Genomic DNA, 19,395 nt, shown 5'->3' with positions numbered 1-19,395 from the left:
TCATTGACCTCTGGAGCAATTTCAACATTACAATAACCCAAAGGATAACAGGTGGAAGCTGTCACTACAAGAAATACTTGAATTGCATAGAAAATTTCTCTTTTTATATACTTCCTTATGTAGATAATGGGCATGCTTAGCATGATGTACAGAACACACAATCCTGCAATCTAAATCTGTCACTTTGCACTGCATCTATCTGCAACTATCTCATTGCTTAAAAAAACAAAAATGACTAGTTTTTTTTTTACAAATAATTCCAATCAGAACAAAATTTGCCAAATTATTTATGATATAATTGTTTATATTCACTTGGTATTTCTTTATTTAAAAGGGAAAGCATAATGGTTTTCAGTTATTTTCATAAAGAAAGTTCAACAAATAAATTTTTGTAAACCAATGATCAATTATCTTATTAATTTTCTTTAGTTTTATATATAAAATTACTTTACAAATAAATATTTATTACAGAGTAATTACACAACACTTAGGATATTTATAAAACATTGAATGTGAAATTAATCAAATATTTAGACCCCTTTAACACTGGGGCAGTTTTCAGGTGCTTTAACGCTGGAAATAGTCTCTGCTAAGCACCTGAAAACATCCTCCCATTCATTCTAGTGTGACTTTTCACACTGGAGCAGTGTGCTTGTGGGGTGTTTCAAAAAGTCCTGCAAGCAGCATCTTTGTGGCGGTTTGGGAGCACTGTATTTAGCACTCCCAAAATGCCCTGCCCATTGGAACAAATGGGCAGTGCTTCCAAAGTGCATGAAAAGTGCTTCGGAAGCGCCACAGCACAAGAATTTTTAACCCCTTCTTTGAGGTAAAAAAGCTCCCTGCTAGCACCTGAAAAGTGTTGCCTAAACAGTGCTAAAGCTTCGCTAAAACGAGTGGCACTTTAGTGCTGAGCAGCCGCGACCCCAGTGTGAAAGGGGTCTTATAGATGGCAATCATTCCCTGTAATGTAAAATATATGAAAATAAAAAAGGCGCCTCTAAGTGAAGAAGTAAAACTTTATATTCCCCAAAAGGGTTAAAAACACTTACAAAAAGGTGAATGGGTAGAAGCACATCATATTAGTAATATGGCAGATGTTCCGGTGTTCTGGTAGTCCCAAGGAGTCTCAGTGATATCCGCAGGTGTGATTCTATGGCAGCATATTCTGAAGTGGCCAACAGAAGGAAGCCACAACTCTCCTGGATACTGGAAAGACAGCTAGGCTGTCAGAGACTGCATGGAAGCAGAATACAGGAAGTGACATCAGCAGGAAGGGACCAGCAACCAGCATTGACAGCAAGCCAGAAGTTATGTCATCAACATGTAACACATTTCGGAAAAGCAGATTGGTGCCTTCTTCAAGCAATGACTAAAGGTTACTAGAAGCAGTGCTTCTTATGGTCTGTGGGTGGGCTTTGGACAGGACTATGGGCGGACATGAGCAGGACAAAGGGAAGCACTGAGCTTATAAAATGACATAATGAATATAAAAAAACAGCGCACTGGGGACACAAAAAGAAAAAAGAAAAGAACAGAAGACTGACATACAGGGCAAAGTGATGCAAAGACATGATGTAAAAACAGCAAGAGTGATGAGCAACTCAATTAGCTAATATCACTGCATGCAGATGGAGCATAGCAGCCTGATGGTACGTCAATCGCTGTGTATGTATACATCAACAATAAACACTAAAATGGTTAACAATATGGTGAATAATACACAACAATGGATCTATGGTATATTATATTGAGTATATATGATGAGGTAAGGAATCATAATCCGCGAGCTATGCCAAAGAGAAATGTACTGGATTTTCTCTTTGGACATACTGGCACCTGGAGGGTTAAACAAGGATTTTGAGATTAGTGTGTTACTCTAGTATTGTTTCCCTTTTTTCCCCCTCACAAAGACTATGCAACATACTCATATCATATAGCGCTTCTCATATCCATTAGTGCTTATCATTTTATATCCACATGTCCCATAGTGGACAAGAATATCCCAGGTGTTTTTGAGTTATATGTGTATGTATGTGTACATATTTTTGCCCATGTGCATTTGTTTATGTGCAGTTGGTCACGCATGTGCATATAAACTACACACACACACACACACACACACACACACATATATATATACACACACACATTATTATATATTGCCTTTTTATATGGTTCTCCTTTCACAAAATGTTTTAATGATTCCCTTAAACATCATATATACTCAATATAATATACCATAGATCCATTGATGTATATTGTTCACCATATTGTTCACCATTTTAGTGTTTATTGTTGATGTGTATATACACAGCGAGTGACATGCCCTCAAGCTGCTATGCTCTATCTGCATGCAGTGATATTAGCTAATTGCCTTGTGCATCACTCTTGCTGTTTTTGCATCTTGTCTTTGCATCAGTTTGCCCTTTATGTCACTCTTCTGTTTTTTCTTTTTCCTATTTTTTTATATTCATTATGTCATTTTATAAGCTCAGTGTTTCCCTTTGTCCTGCTCATGTCCGCCCATAGTCCTGCCCAAAGCCCGCCTACTAATTATGAAAAGCTCCGCTTCTAGTAACCTTTAGTCATGGCTTGAAGAAGGAACCAATCAGCTGTTACGAAATGCTTTGCATGTTGATGATATCACTTCCGGCTTGCTGTCCACGCTGGTTGCTGGTCCCTTCCTGCTGAAGTCACTTCCTGGATTCGGCTTCCATGCTGTCTCAGGCAGCCTAGCTGTCTTTCCAGTATCCAGGAGAGTTGTGGCTTTTATCTGTCGGCCACTTCAGAATAGGCTGCCATAGAATCACACCTGCAGATATCACTGAGACTCCTTGGGATTACCAGAACACTGGACCTCCTGACATATGAGCAGTAAACATTTGGTGAATGTCACAATCACAGATTAAAAATAGGACTGCTTGTTTGGAAAGGATGTTGGAATTTCCAATAAGAAATCACAGAATTGCCTGATTTCTACTCATCAGCTTGGGTAAAACTAAGCCAGACTGTACTGTCTCTACCAGAAGAGGAGGTGATCTCTCATGAGTAATTCAGAAGTTTGTGTCATATGATCTCTTCTGCTATTCATATCTATTTATTTGAGCTATTGTAGCAAATAAAATCTTCACTGGTGGACTAATTTGGAGTTTAGCAACATAGCTGAAAATGGTAAATGTAATTATTCAAAGGTGTCATTTAATATTACCCAATTAAAAACAAACAAAAATAAAATCAAATAGTATAAATAAAATAAAATGAAAAATATAAATATACAAATGTACAAACCAAAACATACTTGTATTTTTTTAATTAAAATATATTTAGATGCCTGAATGTTTGTTCATGTTATCAACAAGAATGTTATTGGGATCTGCCTGAGACATATAGTAGTTTCATATAGTTTAGTAACAAAATGTTCCAACAATGAAGTCAGTGACACATGTAGATAAGAGGTAGGTGACAATCATGTTTTCAACATTAGCCATTTGTCAAAGGCTCTTTGTGACAGAGAACATTTGCGGCAAACTGACTTCAGATAAAAACAGCACACATTGCTACAATATAACATAAGTTCAGCTGTGTCATGAATTAATGTGCTGCTATTCTGACAAAAAAAATAATCTACTGGATCCCATTAGGGATGAGGGAACCAGACAAAATTTGGTTTGCCGGGGGGCCTCAAACCCCAAACAAAGCACTGCCCAATTGAAGTCTATGGGATGCAAACCTTATATTTATACTTTTTTTTGCCCTTTTTCTAGTTTACAAGCGCTTGTTAAAAGAAGAGCATGGGTAGCTGGGCACTGCCATAAGGGACATGTAACAATACAATTTTATTTAAATACCATTGAGTGGGGAAAGAGCAACACTGAATATAAAAAAAAAAAAAAAACTACCACAGCTAAATGACAGATCGCCAGCCAGCTTCTGTTTGTAAACAATATTTGGTTAATGACATTTCCATGTGGCATGTTTTCCCAGTGATGGGACAACATCATTGGACAGCAGGTCATCATAATTGATGAGGATCTACACCATTGGATGACATGATTAATATTGGGTTTACATTGGGAGACATTGTTTCAATTTTGTAAGCATTATAGAAATTATTGAATGTTTCAATAGAACATAAAAAACAATGAAAGATGACATGGTCAGACACAGAATAGAGATATTTTTATGTGTTAGAATAAAGCCTAGCCCCATACAGGCCAAATGTTGGGCGGCATTGCTCGGTTTAATAGAAACTGATATTCAGCTCCTGTGTACAACAGCCAGTCTGATGGAAGCCGGCCATTCAGCCAGCTTCTGTCGAAGGGGCATGACCGAAAAAGGTCTGCAGATCAGCTCCCGATCAAGCTGCTTTCTGTGGGGGCACTCGACAGGAGGAAGGGACCATTAGCGCCAACTGGGGGACCCAAGAAGAGGAAGATCTGCGCTGCTCGGTGCAAAACCACTGCACGGAGCAGGTAAGTATAACATGTTGTTATTGTTAAACAAACAAAAAAAGACTTTAATATCACTTTAACAATGTTTGATGGTAAATTATTTAGATGAACTATAATCATTCATTATTGAATGATCAATAAAACCTGCTGATAAAACTGACTGTTCATAAATGTTTGAAAGTTTGTCTTGATTGCAGTTATACAGCTAACACTGTCAGATAAGAGGGACTGAAAAGGATCTGTAGAAAAGGCAAGATATAAGCTTTCACTAACTTAATTTTAAATAAAGTAGTTTAAATCTATGCTATTGTTTGCAATTTGAAAAAAAGGGAAATAGTGATTCCCCACTAGTATCATTTAAGAGACAGGGAAGAATTATTCAATTATTAAACATGAAACCAGCTTTAGAGAGCTTGGGCACATAGTGTATGCCCTAAAAAATGTCTTTGATGTACATATATTTTGTATACTCTCTTTGTAGAGACTTTATACCCATGTGAATCTATAACAAAAACTCTGAAGAAAGACTTTCAGTCCATAAGATGTGAGGTGTTTTATGCTGTATTGACCACCACTAGTGTACTTTGCCATAGGATAGTGATCAGTTCATACAACTGTTCTATGTTTAATAAATAAAACAACTTTTACTCTTCATACACCTTGTTTTTGCCTGTCTATTAAAGACCCTAAGGGGTTCCTCTCACCATGCCATCTGGCGCCAGGTGTTCTTTTTTTTGCTATTTGTACTATTGGGTCAGACAGATCAAATAACTTTCACACCTAGTCTGATCCCTCTCTATTGGTTGCTCTTTGATGTACATAGGGCATATATTCTCTCCCCCTGTTGCTGTCCCCCCCACCACTTTTGCCAGTAAACCCAGCTGTCAAAATGACAGCTGCTGCTGTACTGTTGTGTAAATAGAAGCTTCTGAACAGTGCTTGACCACTGTTCAGAAGTGTAATTGGGAAATACAATGGGAAGACATATTTATTCTAGCAGTAGTACAGAATTGTACCATGTTAGCCATTGATTGATACAAAAACTTTGGAGTTTGAGTGGAGGCCTTTACTGGCTAACTTAAGTTAATATGGATATAAACTTTCAGGATAAATTAGATCCCTTCCTTAGGTTTTATATGTTTCTTAAACTCCAAATCTTTTTGAAAAATATGCAGGTCAATGGTGTAAAGCTTACCTTTGATTTGTATGATATCAGTTTAAGAAATCCGATCAAAAAAAAAAATGAAATGTCATGTGTTCCTGTTTAACCCCTTATTAGCCCTTAGTTAACTCTAAATCAGCCCTAATTGTACAGGCTTCCCTTTTCTGCAGATTTTTTAAAATCTATTTTTTTTTAACCATTAATATTTAAACATGTTTGTTTTTATATATGTTGTGTTGCATAAAGTCCTTATTTAACTGCTTGCCACCGTCAACTAATGGTGGGGCGGTGCGGTGCGGCTCTCATTCTGGGACACCGTCATATGTTTGTTTGGGTAGAGTGTAGCATGACCGCACAATTGTCTTTCAAACTGCGATAGCACTGAAAGATGAAAAATGGCTTGGGGTGTAAGTGCCTGGTAGGCAAGTGGTTCATTTAAAAATAATATTTAATTTCTTTGTACCAGAATATTCATTTTAGTGTTATTATGAAAACAGGATAAAGTAAAAAATAAAATGTATATATTTTATCACAAAACACAATTTTTTTAAATGAACACTGATCAAAGTGCTTTTTTTTCGTTTTGCTATATTATCGGTCTATGGATTGAAAGGTGACTGCAACATTTTTTCAAGACTATGTCACCAAAATAAATGCCTTGTTTGTTATGACAAAAATCATCTATCTATCTATCTATCTATCTATCTATCTATCTATCTATCTATCTATCTATCTATCTATCTATCTATATTACTTTGTTATCTTATGTAATTACAAAGTTTTTTGCCAAATAAAGAAAGCCATAGCTGAACTGTAGAAATTGCTCTGGTCAGTAAGGTGTATACAGGTGCAAGAGCTGACGTTGTTAATAGAAAAAGGAGTAGCTTTACTCCCTTCAAACTGTTCTACTTTGTAGCCAGGCCTTATTGACCTTTCCATAAATTCAGAACCTACAACAGGAACAATCCTCTATTTCATCAATTTTGTAGAGTCTGAAATGTCTGCATCTAGAAATTAAAATGATTGGGCTGAAAGAGTTTTAAAACTGTCCTCTGTGACTTTAATTGTGAAAATTAGAGAAAGTCTGTGCACAGACCAGTAGAGAAAATGTCACTGCCAATACACATTGATTCAAAATAAGCAGAATGTACTTTGGATCAATGAATAAAATTGCTACAATGATGTCACTTATTCATCTGTTTGTTAAAGAATGGAAAAGGCCAGTCCTTCTATAGGGTGAAATATTTATAGGTGGCACCACATTACAGTTTGAAGTATTGTAGATTTCATCTTAGTTATGGATCTCATTGTCTCTTGTTCCAGTAAGGGCAGCCTTATATTGCATGATATAGGCAAACAATGCAACATATTCAAGTATTACTAATGCAAATATCTATACCTTCCCCTAACAAATGTGGCATCAGAAAAAGATGGCTGTTGCGTAAATTTTTTATTTCCTGTATAAATAAAATCCTTACCAACTGATATGCTCATGAACAACTACTGTAGCTGAGTAAAATAATCTGTCAATTTGACTCCATTTATAAAATATAAAAAATATATACAGTATAATATTGGTATTGCACGGTGAAGTAGAGGAAGTAGACGTGTGCACACTTATGAAATGTCAGAGGACATTTGATTTGGGCTGGGAAGTGTGTACTCGTATGAATTACATCTCACAGGATAGTTCATTTCAGTATCTAGCAACCTAGAGTAGAGAAAATTAGGGTTCAGGACTTGAAAAGCTGATAACTCTATACATGTTGCTAAATAAGTAATCCAAAAGCTGGAAACACCCTTTATTGCCAACAACAATTTTCCAACAGATAAAAACTCATAGTGGAGCACAAATATAACCAATTTTAGTGTAATTTACATGTTTTGCAGCTAAAAGTTTTAACAAGGTAGTAATAAACAGAAAAAAATAAAACAAAGACCCCATATATCTTAATATATCTCATAAACTTATTGTACAATTAATTAATGATTTAGTAATGCATTTTTTTAAATATGCATATTTGAGAACTATTGCCTTTATCCTTCCATTGCTACTTGGAAAGATAGTGAATTAGAACAGACATATTTGTGACACTTAATATGAAATTTTTTTCATACCAGTGGCTCATTAAAGTGGTTCTAATGGTTGAAGCTTTATGAATTCTATGCATAAAGTTAAAAAACATTCAGAATGCAGCTTCCCCCACAGTCCCCCTAATACTTACCCCAACCCGATCACGATCCCAGTTCTCTGCCTTCTTATTAACTGAATGACAGCAGCAGGAGCCATTTCTAAGAGACTTATGTGAGATGATGAAAATTTATTTCAATGGCAATAAAAATCTTTGGTTGGACTAGATCAAAATACGCTATAGGATACAAAAAGTTGGGTTGTGTACAATACCATTATTTCAGCATACAATATCTACGTTTTATTGTGTACCTTTTTATTTTATATATATTTTACAATTAAAGTCAATTTGACAGATTATTTTACTCATCTAGTTACTCATACTTTATTATCGTTTATAGAATTTATTTATACAGGGAATTTAAATTCTATGCAACAGACATTTTTTCTTATTCCACACTTGTTTGGGTTCTGAAAAAGTCAACTTTTTAGATAAAAGTGGATTATTGTTTCCAAGAGAAGCACAATATGACACAGTCAGCAGTGCCAGTTTTTGTAAATGACAAGCATGTGTCCTAGAGTGTATGCAATAGACATTCTAAGTACTAAAAAGAATCATAATTGCAAAAAAAATAGGCATGTTTGAGCCATAAGACTATAACTGACACAATTTGTTAGTGTCAGGCCGCATACATACGCGGGGACTGTTCGCTCAACTTTGTCCGCTGAACAGTGTTTCGGCGGACAGTCCGCTCGTGTGTGGGCTTTCAGCGGACAGTTTCAGCGGACAGTCTGCTGAACAAAGTTTTTCGGAAATTCCGAAAAACTGTCCGCTGAAACTTTGTTTCAGCGAACAGTCCCCTCGTGTGTAGGCTTGTTCGTCAAACTAAGTTCCGCGCATGCTCAGAAAGGATTTACACGCCGAAGTTTGCATTGCAGTGTATAGGACGTCGTTTTCTAGTCCCGTCGTACGTGCCGTTCACGTCATCGCGCACGGTTTCAGCGGACTGTTCGTTCGTCGTGTGTGGCCAAGTTCGTCCATGCTAATTTTGAGCGGACTGTCCGCTGAAACTGTTTGACGAACAAAGTTGAGCGAACAGTCCCCGCGTGTGTACGCGGCCTCACTAGTCCACTACAATAGTTTTACAGCTGTCAACTCACCCCTTTAATTGCTAACTGATCAAGTTCTGTAGTTGATAAGAATGGTTGCTTATAGCAATTATCAGGATAGCAACCTTTGGATATGTTGTTTTACCTAGATTTAATAAGCAACAATTCCTATGGAATTTATATGCCATTAATTAAAATACATCTCTAGACAAATCATTTTTCCTAATGGACAGATTAAGAAAAAGAGTTAGAACCATTGTCAGGCTTTCATTGCTGCTTGGCTTGAGACAGACTTTAACACTTTGACTGACAAGGAAGTGCCCTACAAGTCATTGCAGCAAATGATTAGGAAAAGCTTACAACTGCAAAAGCAAGTTGGCCTCTTTTTCAGCCCCCTCCAGCAATAAGGTTAAGAAGAATATTATAAATTAGTTTTAAATTATAACCTCTAATAAGCTAAATAAAATCCCTCAAAATGTCAAGCTTCTCATCCACTAAATTCACACCTAGGATGCTCAGGTGTATGTACACATTGATTACATAAACTGTGTATACCATGAGCACCACAGTGAGTTGAATAATTATTTTAATTAACCCCAAACTAACCCTTTTAAGGTTTATTTGATGAGCTGTAAAGGTTTTTAATACATCATAATTTTGGCTACAATAGTTTTGATAGTACAATTTTGGGGCTTCACATTTATGGTACTTATTTACTTTACTTTTATCATTTGCTCCCAGAAATAGAATGAACATTCAGTTGTGTTTTTGTTCAAAATACTTAATTTTAGTGTAGGCTTTACTAAAAATATAGATTTCATAAACATTTGTATAAATATAGTGTGACCTAAATTACAACTAACACATTTTTAATTTGCATGCCCTTTGCTTTCAGAAATTATATTTTGATTTTGGTGTGATCCGTAAATTTTAAAGCCAGAAATGTGTATTTTAGGATGTGTGTAAAAAGTGGATATACTGATCAGAGGAAATCTTCAAGGAAACAGTTGGCAACTGGGATGTCTTAAATTGTACTGGTCTACATGACAAACTAAATCACTTTATCCCAGAACCAGATAGCTGTTCCTCTGTTTGAAATAACTCTTTAATCTTTTAGCTAAAATCAAACTATTCTTCTTTCAAAAACAAAATGCATGAATTTTTAAGGTAATGAATGGTACTTTTAAAGTAAATGAAACGAAAAAATAATTCTTAAAATTTATTTTTAAAATTTGTTTGTAATTGTATGTGTACATTTGGCTAATAGCTTATCTTAAAAATTAAACAATGGGGCTGGATGATTGCACTGAGATATATATAACGCCCTCTAGTGGCTAATCTACAGATCTCTATACTAAATAAAATAAATATACAGAAATCTATGCTACAACAAATATCACTTTAAGGTAAACAATGCAATAACCACACAAAACATCTGCTTATGCACCCTACTTCCTCTTTAAGATTTACAACTAGGTACAACTAGGTACATAATTAAGCAGCTTTTTAAAAGAAAAGATATGCAGATTTTTTTTAAGTAAGCAAAAGAGTTCTTAACATAAGACATACTGTAGTTTATCTCCATTGCCCCTCTTATTATTCTTGCTTCTTAGCCAGTTCCCGACCAGCGCACGCCGATGTAGGTCAGCAGAATGGCATGGGCAGGCATATTGGTGTACAGGTACATCCAATCTTTAATGCCGCACTGCCATCGCGAGCGCGCCGCCGCCGTGCTGGTCAGGACCCTCGTGAGTCCGGTCGCGGGTCCCGTGGACTCGATCACCGTGGGCATACCCGCGATTGTCTCACGGGGCGGCTGAACGGAGAGATGCCGTTGTAAACAGCATCTCCCCGTTCTGCCTAGCAACAAGTGACGTTGATCTCTGCTCCATTTGATTGGAGCAGAGATTAGTGTTCACTAAATGAAAGCCCAGCCCCCAACAGTTAGTAACACACCCCTAGGAACACTTAACCCCTACACTGCCACCCACTGGTTAACCCCTTCACTGCCAGTGTCATTTACACAGGAATCACTGCATTTGTATAGCAGTGATTGCTGTATAAATGACAATGGTCCCAAAAATGTCCAATGTGTCCGCCATAATGTCGCAGTCACAATAAAAATCGCTGATCACCACCATTACTAGTAAAAAACATTATTAATAAAAATGCCATAAAACTATCCCCTATTTTGTAAACGCTATAACTTTTGCGCAAACCAATCAATAATCGCTTATTGCGATTTTTTTTACAAAAATATGTAGAAGAATACGTATCGGCCTAAACTGAGGGAAAAAAATGTTTTTTTATATATTTTTGGGGGATATTTATTATAACAAAAAGTGAAAAATAATGTGTTTTTTTCAAAATTGTCGCTCTATTTTTGTTTATAGCGCAAAAAATAAAAACTGCAGGGGTGATCAAATACCACCAAAAGAAAGCTCTATTTATGGGAAAAAAAGGACGTCAATTTTGTTTGGGAGCCACGTCACATGACCGCGCAATTGTCAGTTAAAGCGACACAGTGCCGCAAAAAGTGGTCTGGTCTTTGGCCAGCAAAATGGTCCGGGGCTGAAGTGGTTAATATAATGCATATTAAAAGTTAATACATAAACAACTGCAGTAAAAGAAGAAATGTAAAACACTTATACATGCTTACGAAATAAACAGGAACACTTTTTGACTGCTAGTGCACAACCCTGTGCTTATCCACACTCATCTCATAGCTACATCTATTAATAGAGGTGAATTGAGCATGTCATTCACACAGGAAAGCCCAGTAAAGTGCAGAGTGAAGCCATTCAAATGAGCTGCTTTGACAAGATGCAGTTCATTGCTTGAATGAGCACTTACTGGATAGAAATATTTGTTATCTCACCCACTACATTAAAATGTGCTAATAAGAACATTGTATCACTGAAACATCCTGCTCCTGATTCAAAGTAAATTGGCCCTGTCAAAATAAAAAAGGAAATATTTTGATGAAAACGGCAGATGAACAACACCTATAAAGCATAATGAATGTATTTGCTTTATTTGGTATTACAAATCTAGCCTTCTGTTTTCCTAACATCTAATTCCAGCTCCACATCTCCATGACAGACAATGCAGGAAAAATATCTGCACGCCAATGTTTCACATCAAATGAGCATTTTTGCTACACTGCTAGTAGATTTATGCAACAAAACGGATATTACAAATCTGTTAGGGTACATACACATGCCTGTATGAAAACATAAAAACTACAGGCTCTACCAGCAATACAACTTTGTTCAGATCTGTAAAAAAAAAGGCATGTACATGAGTCCGTATTTGTTTTTTTCCACTGCTGTCTTGGGTAAGGCGAGCAGTGATGCATGTCGAGCACTGCCAACTCAAAAACTGGAAGAAGTGACCTTACCAGGTACCACACTCATTCACAAAAACACAGCTTGCAGAATTTGTGATTATGTGTCTGGGAAGTGCAGGTGTGTAGCCTCAGGCAGTTAAAAATCAATGTACAAAAACATAAACACTAGTGCCAAAAACCACGTATATAAGAACAAATGAGTACAGGTGTATATATCAAATCGTATACCACTCAACGCTATGAAATTGGGAATCAGTATACAATAATCAATAATAATTTAAATTATGAGCTGATAATATAAGAAAGGCCAGATATACAAGCAGAAAAAAATTCTAGTGTAAATCCACAGCTATAAGAGTAAAAAGAATTCAGCCTTGGCCATAAAGTGCTCCTTGTACAAGAAAAAATAGTAGTGAAAGTGCTTCAGTGCCACACCAAGCAGCTTACTGACTATAGAGATCTTACAACTTATAGGTCAATCAAATATTAGTATGTATATTGGCTCCATCAACCTCATAGTGCAGTACAATCCAGTAAAAATGTATTTTAAAAAAGTGAATGCACTTACAAATCTGTAGTATATACATGGCAGTGGAAAGACAGATACAGGCTCCACCGAGGGATTCAGTCCCTGGCAAGCACGATGATGTCACAAGATCGCCTCGCCCAAAGCATTTTCCCCAATAGGGCAGCTTCAGGAAATCCACACAGGGGGAAGGGTGGACTCACTCCGGAAAATAGACTGTGCCCTTTGCAAGTGCAGTTGCAATTATTTTTCACAGAGCTTAGTAAACGTGGTAAAATTCTGCTGACTTCCATCATCCAATCATGTGCAAGCAAAAATGCTTTTCTTTTAAAGATTTTCCTTGCACCAGATTGGGTATTTTTTTTTACAAAGTGAAGCTTTACCATATTACATGTAATAAGGAAAATGAGTGCAACTGAGCAAGGAACTGAGCACAGGTCCATAGGGAGAGTTTAATGTTAAACTAGAGATGGGCGTGCAGTGTTATTTGAAGGTATACTATTAAATCAGCAATGGTGGACATGTGCAATGTGATGCTGAGCCCAGAACATATCTCTAAGAATGCTGTGGTGCTAAGCTGGGGATAGAGCAGTGATATTTGTACAGCCACTGCTAGATAAGGTCAGAGAATAGAGGGGCAATTATGGAGCAATGTAGTGATACACAAGTAAAAGTAATAATAAAAAAAAAATCTTTGTGAGTGTGTAGGTATTTTTTCCAGTACAAGCCCAATTCATCTTTGCCTATAACTTTTAACTGTTTAGTAAATAACAACATGTTAGCTTACTTGTAAATAATGCTATGTGCTGTATATAAACCCCTGTATGCATTTTCATTAGCACATTAAGATTAGCTAACATTTTAGATCAACCTGAAAGCTAGGCTGGGTTCACACATATGCAGGTCGGTAACGCTTGCATGTTACATCAAGCATTACTCTAAGGCAGCTGACTCAATTAAATTGGCTGCCTAACACATGGGATAGCCATACCCAGAAATTACTGACGCCTGGAGATCAGCTTGGCATCCAGCATTTTCAGGAGGGTGTCAGCAATGGCAACCTGCATGTTTCTCATGGTACTTTCCCTCTAAGTACGTTAAACACCAATATTAGGAAGTGAACGAGGAAGAAGACAGATAATCTTATCAAAGGCATGCAATGCTTCTCATTGCTTGGATTCAGATGCTTCAGAATTACATACTTGCTGCTAATCAAAAGCACTTACCTGCTGCTAATCGAGAGCTCTTGCCTACTAGCATGCTTTACGTATTCACTGCCTTGGAGCAGAAGGACAGCATATTTTCTACAATCTACAAGCAGCAGATGACACTTCTGATACAGCTCTCATTGCATTAAAGCCTAAGTATAGTTAGAACTCAAAGTCAACAACGAAAATCAGCACAAGGGACATTACTTACAAGCAAGCAGTAGGATGTGTCCCCTTTGTTGCTGTGTTCTTTACTATCTGAAATCCTCCTCTATCGGTTGATCCACTCTCCCTCCCAAAATGCATTTTTCCAGTGCGATAGGGGTTAATAGAGCCAATGCAGCTGTGACAGGCACTGATCAAGAGTGCCTCACTGCGCTCATCTTTTGCACCCAGCTTCTCCATTAATAGATACCGTACTATAGCTTTTATGAATGAAACACAATCTATGAATAGAGGGGGCAGACCTTTCGCTCATCTGCCTGCCCTCCATTTATAGCTTGTGTTTTATTCATAGAAGCTATAGTACAGCTTCTATGAATCAGCAGGAAATTGCTTCTATCAGCAGGGATGGCAACCCAAAGGAGCCAGTGTCTGACAATGAATCACAATTTGTTCATCTGAGTTTGAATATTTCTAGAGAGAAAGAAATATTGTACATAGGAAATACTCCATTTATTACAGCTAAGCAAATGGAGATATTGGGGGAATCTTTAGCTCTTTGGATTGCAAATCTTACAGAAAAATCTTGGAAAGTTCTTACTACACAGAGGGGGTTATTTACGAAAGGCAAATCCACTTTGCACTGCAAGTGCACTTGGAAGTGCAGTCGCTGTAAATCCGAGGGGGACATGCAAGGAACATAAAAACAGCATTTTAGATTGCACATGATTGGATGATAAAATCAGCACAGCTTCCACTCATTTCACATCTACCTCTCAGATTTACAGTGACTGCCCTTCCAAGTGCACTTGTAGTACAAAGTGGATTTACCTTTCGTAAATAACCCCCAGAGTTCTTGCATGTCTACAGAGTGACTAGATGTGCAACTACACAAGCATCCCCAACGAAACTAATACATGGCAGGCAAAGGCACACTAAACTACATACAGTATGGTGACTCTGAGAAAGTGCAGTGCCTGTGAAACCATCAGTTGCTAAGACTGGTCAACAAGATAAATTGGATGTGTATACTGATCAGATATGTGGTGTGAGAGAAGTACACTTTCAGCCTGGATCTCTAGTTAAAGTTAGGAACCCTAGTTTATTGAAATAGGGACCATCTAACCTAATCCTCTAACAGTCACAAGTTAACAAGTAATTTACATCTGTGAACTGTTGACTCATTGGGAATGCGAGTCATCTTGTGTTTATCAGGCAGGAAATTTCAGTATTTTCATATAACAAAGTAATTTTTCTATTCCCACTGATAACATCCATATTGGAGACCAGGAACCCGAGCTTCCTAGACATAATTAAAGAATCAGAAGGCCTTTTGTGTGGACCATGGATTGTGTAATATAAGTAAAATACATACTACTGTTTCGTGATATAATGCTTTGCATTGTTGTTGGCCATATTCTTTAATAATAAGGAAAACAACAGTTTTATACTATGAGGGAGATATGTGGTATTCATACCTCTGGCCTGTAGATGTCCCCATATACAGTTGTTATATGTATAATACTTTCTATACAAGTTGTTTCCTGTTCCTGTTATGAGTTGTTGAGAAGCCTGCACGTGCGTTAAGAACCCTGAACGTGTTATAAATACATTCTATAAATATTCTGCCTCCCAGAATATAGGAAATAAAGAAAAGACGGGAATAACTTTTAACCAAGCAATTGTGTTTACCTGGTGGTACAAAATAAATGTAACTATAGCCATGGGATAATGTTTTCAGACTGCTGGCATGTCACAAGTCTTTTTCTAACCATTAAATTAAAAAAGTTATTTCTGTGAAACGGCACAAAGTGGTTAAAGGTATAAATCAATTTGGCTTGCAATTAAATACAATTATTGCTCCAGCAGATGCAGCAAAGTGCAAATGGAATATCAATGCAAATGCCTTGGAACAGACACAGTCATTATTTCTGAATAAATACCTGCATTAAAGTTATGAATGGATCCATTTCTTCTTCAGTTAATGACTAGACACAGCTTTATTTGTACGCAGTCTTCCTGTCACACCTCACTTATAAATGGCCCATATTAACATGTGTAGCCATTGGTTACAAGGTCTTTCTTTTTACTTTTCTGCTGTTTTTTCAATATATCATTCATAAAATAGCATTTTTAACTGTAAAACATTGCTATATCTCTAAATTGCTATATCCTTCGTACACCAATAATATATCTATGAGACCAGTCTAATATTACGGAATTACAATCCATGCTTATATTAGCATTACTTTCTATATGAAGTTTATTTTACTATTGGCTTTCTAAAGCAAATAACCATGTCCAACCCATACCAACTAGCCAAAAAGCATTTTTCATTGATGGACTGATATCAAAAATATTTAAATATGACTTGATTTCTGTATGCAACAGTATACTGGAGCTTTAGGAGCTAGATAATTATATAAGCTGTTATACGTATCAAATCCATTGGTATGTAAAGCTGAGCTTGAGCTACACATATTTATGGTGTTTCTTAGTACTTGCATGAGGCAATTTAAAACCAAGTCATCTCTGTCATTTAAACATGACAAAGTCGATCATAGTGCTGCAGATATGAAGGTTAATTGATAAATGGGAATGTCAGATGGTCTTTTCTGCATGCAAGCTTTGCTGTATCTCTCTGTAATGAGCCTAATGATTCCTAAACAGAGTATGCTGAGCCGTAACCGACTGTGAAAATAGCTCCTAAGTTGGCATTTTTAACTTGGGAAGCAAGCAATCTGTGTTATTACCATAGTCGCAATCCTGAGATTATTGCACACAGGTGTACAGCTCACAGGTGTTGTGTGCAGACAGGGACAGCATGTTTATACACATTCCTTTACAAGGCAAAAGGGTATTTCTCTGCATTGTGCATAAAATAATTAAGAGATTCTTAGGACGCTGATATTGACAATATGTGTATTGACTGTATAAAACATTTATACTCATTAGCAGTCTAAACAGGTTAAGTCAATTTCCAACCAAACAACAAAACTCAATGCAGTTTTATCACAATTTTTTCAATTTTTTTTTTAAAGTGGCAATTCTTTGCTGTAGCAAAAGTACATGAAAAAAAAAAAATCTTTACCTTTAAGGTTACATGATATAATAATCATAATCCTTTGGAATGGTCCTGACACTTCCCCTTGCATTGCATCTTCCTCGAGAGAACCAAGCCCCTACTGTTATCACACACAAATCCAGGGGAGAGGTTGGTCTGGGAGGGCTGACAGACTAATGCTCCAGACAACATTAAACTATGTTTGTTGTAAACCTTGACTGTGAATACAAGCAAGAGGGGAGGCGCATGGGAAAGAAAAAGCCAGGATGCCAGAACGGGCATATGACTGCCTTCCCCCATACAACAAATGGACTTCATCCAAAATTATGTCTTTTTGTGCAGCTCATTAACATGTTTAAACATTTATGTCATGCAAGCCAGGCACTGGAGAGGTTAACAGGACCCTTTCCAAAAGAACCGTGACAACTTACCATTCTCCTTGCACTCTTCTGGGGGTTTTGCTTTCTTTGCTAGCCGAGGATCCAGCCATGACGTTGTCTTTGTGTTGTGGCTGAAAAGAAAAGACACCACTTTGAGAAGGGCACACTGAAAAGAATTACATTTATTTCTCTAAGAAACAAACAAAATAAAGGGGAAGCGAAGGGCTTTTTTTTTTTCAAGTGATTTGCAATCGATATACTTTGCCCATTGGTTCTAATTAGCCCTGAAGGAGTTTTAAGAGTAATCGTGCAAGGCAGCTGTAAATTTGGCATCCTGAACTTGCTCTACTGAATGCGGCTATTTTTATTAAAATCAACCAGCATGCCTGCCAAGAGAACCTCATTGAAGATTCAGAGCTCGTCATCAGCTAAAGGAATTTATTAGATATACACAGTCTCAGTTCAGTCTAGTGTTCTCAATGCGCTCCTCCACACACACTCACAGGTCAGGGAGGAATTAGGTAGAGATTCCATGTACGCCTTTACTTGTTACTGATTCTGTACAATATAATTGTGATTAGACAGATAACAATACATTTGCCCCACACACAGTAATGCTTCAATCTAGCTTACAAAAGGCAGACGGTAGTTAAAAGACCTGGTTACTGCATGATTATATTTTCTGATCCATTCATGATTATGTTAGGCCGTAACATAAGAAAGAATGCTCTTTTCAGTATGCATGTTTATTCAAAGAGCACACAATTCCACTATCATACAGGGATAGCAACACCGATCAGTGAGAAGAATACATTTCACATCCCCCTGGGGGACATGTATCAAAGCAAAAAAGTTCTTTATATAAATTCTGTTTGGAGGAGTATCTTTGGCAGTGAGTACTACAAGCTGTGAGTTGCAATGATCAACCTGTCTTTATTATTATATAATATTATTATTATTATAATAAAGATATAATTCTACACTATGGAATTGCCCATTTTTAAATGATTCCTGCTTATTTATGAGTTTGATTGTTTACAGTGATTTCTTGGGGAGTACCATTGGAGGAGACAGGGGGGGTCAGGGCAATACCCTGGGAGACATGTACATGTATAAACTGTTTTCAAAAATTCAATTTGGCAGAAAGCAGAAGTTTTAGTAATGCCCAGAAGGATTTGCCCCCTTAATGACCAGGCCATTTTTTGCAATACAGCAGTGCGTCCCTTTAACTGACAATTGCACGGTCGTGCCACGATGTACCTAAACAATATTGATGTCCTTTTTTACCCAAAAATAGAGCTTTCTTTTGGTGGTATTTGATCACTTCTGTATTTTTTTTTGAACTATAGACAAAAAAAGACAGACAATTTAGAGAAAAAAAACATCCAAAACAAATATATAAAAAAACAAATTTATTCATCAGTTTAGGCTGATATATATTCTTCCACATATTTTTGGTAAAAAAAAAAAATCACAAGAGGCGTATATTGATTGGTTTGCACAAACGTTATTGCATCTACAAACTACTGAATACATTTAGGGACTTTTTTTATTGTTTTCACTGGTAATGGTAGCGATCTGCAATCTTTTGCGGGACTGCTACATTGTGGCGGACAAATCTGACCCCAAATTACACTTTTTGGGGACCAGTGAGATTATTACATTGATCAGTGCTATAAAAATGCACTGATTAATGTAAAAATTACACTGGCAGGGAAGCGGTTAACACTAGGGGTGATCGAGGGGTTTAGTGTGTTCACTCAACATGTTCTAACTGTAGCGGGGGGCTTACTGGAACATGACAGAGATCACTGTTCCTGATCTCTGCACTGCAATTGCGGGTCGCCGGCCG

At 37.0% G+C, this 19,395-nt stretch overlaps 1 protein-coding gene across 11 annotated transcripts in view; it reads right to left on the bottom strand.

The window, feature by feature from the left end:
- Positions 1-19,395, bottom strand: part of MAGI2 (membrane associated guanylate kinase, WW and PDZ domain containing 2) — a 1,006,736-nt gene that overhangs the window by 256,135 nt on the left and 731,206 nt on the right. For all 11 annotated transcript variants that reach the window (XR_013271122.1, XM_077474033.1, XM_077474035.1 and 8 more), the window contains one exon: positions 17,595-17,674. Coding sequence is in view for 10 of the 11 variants with exons in the window: in XM_077474033.1 (XP_077330159.1) it covers positions 17,595-17,674 (80 nt within the window). In the remaining variant the exon portion in view is untranslated. The remainder of the gene's footprint in view (positions 1-17,594; positions 17,675-19,395) is intronic.

Source organism: Lithobates pipiens, unplaced genomic scaffold (genome assembly GCF_037356315.1).
Source record: "Lithobates pipiens isolate NorthernLeopardFrog02 unplaced genomic scaffold, aLitPip1_a1.2 Scaffold_8, whole genome shotgun sequence".
Lineage (NCBI taxonomy): Eukaryota > Metazoa > Chordata > Amphibia > Anura > Ranidae > Lithobates > Lithobates pipiens.
Note: the sequence above shows the minus strand (reverse complement) of the source record. Positions and strands in the feature narration are given on the sequence as shown.